We start from the raw sequence: 4280 nt of genomic DNA on the forward strand, positions 1-4280 counted from the left end.
TAGTACAAATACTGTGTTAATATAGTACAAATACTGTGTTAATATAATACAAATACTGAGTTAATGTAGTACAAATACTGAGTCACTGTAGTACAAATACNGTAGTACAAATACTGAGTCACTGTAGTACAAATACTGAGTCACTGTNGTAGTACAAATACTGAGTCACTGTAGTACAAATACTGTTTTAATATAAAACAAATACTGTGTTAACGTAGTACAAATACTGTGTTAATGTAGTACAAATACTGTGTTAATATTATTTGTCAACTTTTTACTTTATTTACTGCTCAATTTTATATTTAATACTCAAGTACAGTGAATACTTGATACTTTGAGACTTTTACTCAAGTAATCTTCTCAGAGAAGACCAACGTTTACCAAAGTAATTTTATGGTCAAATACTTTTACTCGTGTATAATTTTGAGGAACTTTATAAAACAGTTTTTCAGAGGATGTTTGTAGAGTTTTAGTTTAGGATTTAATAAACTATGTTTGTGTCTTGAACCGGTCCTGGTCCTGGTCCAGTTCTTCACCTACCTGCTTCAGAAGACAGATCTGGAGCCAGACTTCCTCCTGCTGCTGCGTCACTTCCTGTCAGAACCTGCAGCTCTGTGGCTGTAAAATACAAAACATAAAGGAGTGAAAATGATTTTTATTAACAAATATTTAGATTTCAGAGTAAAACTCGTGTTTTTGGACGAACCTGATCAAAGCTTTGAGCTCAAACTGAGACCTGGGTCAGCTTTTCTGTTTCAGCCGTTTGGTTTCTCTGAGATCAAATAAAATCTGGTAGAAGAGACGAGAAGAAAGGCCTTTCTGGTGGGGTCTTCAAGAGCCTCTTCATCAGCATGATGTCACTCTTTAAGAACTTAGTCAGAACCAGCAGGTCCACGACCCGGTTCTGAAGTCACTCCACCAGAAAATCAGTCGCTCAAAAATGTTTTTAATCTGGAAAAGCAAAGAAATGAGAAATATTTCCTACAAAAACATGAAAAAAAAAAAGATCTGCTATATAAACAAGTCTTTTAGGTTTTTATTTTGACAGAACTTCAGTTTTTGTTCAACTTTCAGGTCAAATATTTTATTTAAATAACTGTTTTGGCGCCATCTGGTGGCAAAGCTGCAAACTCACCTGTCGGTTCAGTTCTGGCTCATTTTTCCACATTCAAACATTTATAAACATTAAGCTTAATAAATCCTTCAGAACTAAAGCTGAAACAGGTTTTAGTTTAAAACTTTATTAACTGGACTTTTAAAGATTCTGGTTCTGACTGAGAAACTGGAACTTTAAATAAAACTCAAAGATGAGATCGTTTAAAAAAGAACAAACTTTATTTGCAGTTTGACTGTGGATTAAACAAGTAAACCAAACTGACTGGATTTAAAAAAGAAAATAAAATCAAAAACAAGTTTCAAACATTCAGCTACGCCCTCATCTTCATCCTCCTCCTCCTCACAACATATAAAATTAAACTAGTTTCTGTTAAAGTAACTTTATTTACAGGACAAAACAAATGTCAAACAGTCACTGACTTCATGCCATGCTCTTCACCGGAGACACGGAGCCGCCGCCCAGGGAGGGAGGGGGCGGGGTCAAAGCTCTGCTGGGCGTCGGCTCTGCGTGTTGCTGCTAAACAAACCATGTGATGCGTTAACGAGGACTTAAATACAGTATTTACAGATGCTCCACAGTCTGAGCACAAACTACAGGAGATCAACGAGGAAAACCTTTAATCGGATTCAAGAAAAGATGGACGCTCCTGCTGCGGCGGTCCTCGGACCCTCGGGGTGAAACGTGTGCTTTGGGCTTGAAATGATCCGATGTGAGAAACTGCAGAGCAGGAGGGTTAAAGAGAAGCTACCAGTGTCGGACCACAGGGGGCGCTACAGCTCCATCAGCTGCTGCGGCGCCACCACAGAAGAAGAACCACGCTTCCTGACACTGTTCCTCCTGTGGGACGCCGTCACAGGTTACAGAAGTCCAAACTGGGGAGGGAGTGGGGCGGGTTCTACGAGGGGAGGGGGGTTCTAACAGAGACAGGCACAGTGGGCGGAGTCAGCGGGAGGGGGAGGCGGAGCCGCTTCACTGCCGGTTGCTCTTTATCCGCTCCAGACGCTTCTTCAGGTCGTCCAGGTTGGCGGGGGCGGAGCGGCCGTGGGTGGGGGAGTTGGAGTGGGCGTGGTGGTCCTGCTGGTAGAGCTCGCGGGACTCCTTCAGCTGCGACAGCTTGCTGTGCAGCATGTCCGTGGAGGACGCCACCGCCGGCTTGGAGGACAGCAGTGAGGAGATGGCCGGCCGCTGCGGAGGCTCCTCCTCGTTCCCACCCACGCCCTGCTGCTGTGGGGGGGAGGGGGGAGACGACCACACAGTGAGGACAACTCAAACAGGTCTGTCTTTGATTCATCATTTAAAAAACAACAGGTTTTATAAATCAGTTTGTTTTGAAAACAAAACTTTAGACTCAAATATTCCAAACTTTTTAACTTTGTAACTGTTCATCGTGAGAAGGGTAATGATTCAAACACAGCTAAACTCCGCCCATAAAAGTGGGAGGAGTCTGCCCAGGTTTCTAACCCTGACAGACCCCTCCCACTTTTATGGGTGGAGTTTCTCTGACTTCCTGTGATAAAAACACAACAGGCCTCATGCAAGAACATGTTCGTATTCTTCTCCTAAATTTCTCTTACTTTTGTTCGTACAAAGGGTTCGTACGAACATGTCACGTCAGATTCAACAAACTCTACAGGAAAAGTGTGTAAATGAGCTGCGTAATCTGATGAATGTGTATCAGCTGCTCGTGCACGAGGAGATTAGATTAGCATAATTACCACCCYAAGAACACCATATAAGGCTATGTTTCCTGCCCCACATACCAGGAAGTGTCCATTCATAAATGACTTCAAAGTAAAAAAGAACTTTACAAGTTCAGATTGAAGTCCTGCTCTGAGATCCAGAGAAGAAAATCTGTCATTAACAGTGTTTCAAGGCTTTTTGATGCGCATTTAGAAGTGTCGCATTAAAATTACGAAAAAAAGTCAGATGGAAACAAAGTTCGAAAAAAAATCCTCAATTCACTAAAAAGTTTTTACACTCGCTTGAGGTGGTTTTTGGATGCAAAAACCGCAGTCGCCGTCGTCTGACGTAATCACGCGTGGCGTAGACTCGTCTGACGTAGTCACGCGTGGCATAGCCTCGTCTGACGTAATCACGCGTGGCATAGCCTCGTCTGACGTAATCACGCGTGGCGTAGNGTATGTACCTGACCCACTCTACAAACTTACGCACCTGACCCACTCTACAAACTTACGTACCTGACCCACTCTACTTTACGTACCTGACCCACTCTACTTTACGTACCTGACCCACTCTACTTTACGTACCTGACCCACTCTTCAACATTCCTCAACCAACATCCTGATTTTTCTGCTCAGAAGAAGTTCAGACCTGCTTCAGTCTGAAGACCAACTCTAAGCTTCTAAACGTAAAGTTTAAATTTCTCTCCTTTGAGTTGATTTCTGGGTTTGTTCTTTAAGAAAGTAAAACTACATTAAAGTACTTTTAAAGTAGTTTTTCTAGGATCTTAAAGTTTATTTCTGGTGTTTTTAAATCAGTAGGTTGAGTTTTTATGTTCATGTGTTTTTGCTGCACATGTATTCAGAGTCACACCTAGAATAATCAAAACTCAGGTTGTTCAACAGACTCTTTGTCCTGAAGCAGAATGAAGAGGGAGATTTACTCCACATCTTCATCTTCCTCCTCCTCAGAGCTTGATGAAGGTTCTTATGGAAGGCCCTCTAAGCCACGCAGAGTCGGCTGATTATTCCCCTGAAGAGCTGAAGCACTTTGAAGCTGAAAGTGTAACGATGTAAAGAGGCCGAGGAGGAGGGATTTAAACTACAGCCTGTTCTTTCTGCCTCGTTGTGTTTAATGACTCTTATTGTGAAAGGATGTGAGAGGGTCTCTCTGGAGTTTTTAATTAAAACGAACAGAAGAATTCTGAACGAGGCCCTCGTCTCTTCATCAGAGCTCCGAGCCGAACAGCTGAAGCTGTTTACAGATAAACCCATTAACACGTCTTATTAATCAATTAACTCATTTATGGAGAAGAAAAGACTCATTAACTCCTGGTGAAAAGGTTAAAGAGCAAGTGAGACCTTTAAAAACTGCTTCTCCTTCCTCTGGGCTGCAAAAACACAAAAAATAAAGATTTATTTTAGATTTGATTTGTTTCTGACAGAATATTTAATTATTAAACCAGTGTTACCAAGAATAAACT

At 41.9% G+C, this 4280-nt stretch overlaps 1 protein-coding gene across 1 annotated transcript; it reads right to left on the minus strand.

Moving 5' to 3' along the window:
• Positions 1 to 1313: 1313 nt before the first annotated feature.
• On the minus strand, positions 1314 to 2338 carry LOC106533746 (cytoskeleton-associated protein 5; the record flags this gene model as incomplete). The annotated part of the gene is given in 1 exon segment (XM_014030177.1): positions 1314 to 2338. A coding segment is annotated over 1 exon segment (252 nt), but the record flags the coding sequence as incomplete, so codon positions are not given.
• Between the last annotated feature and the right edge of the window lie 1942 nt (positions 2339 to 4280).

Source organism: Austrofundulus limnaeus, unplaced genomic scaffold (genome assembly GCF_001266775.1).
Source record: "Austrofundulus limnaeus strain Quisiro unplaced genomic scaffold, Austrofundulus_limnaeus-1.0 Scaffold1012, whole genome shotgun sequence".
In the NCBI taxonomy this organism is placed as follows: domain Eukaryota; kingdom Metazoa; phylum Chordata; class Actinopteri; order Cyprinodontiformes; family Rivulidae; genus Austrofundulus; species Austrofundulus limnaeus.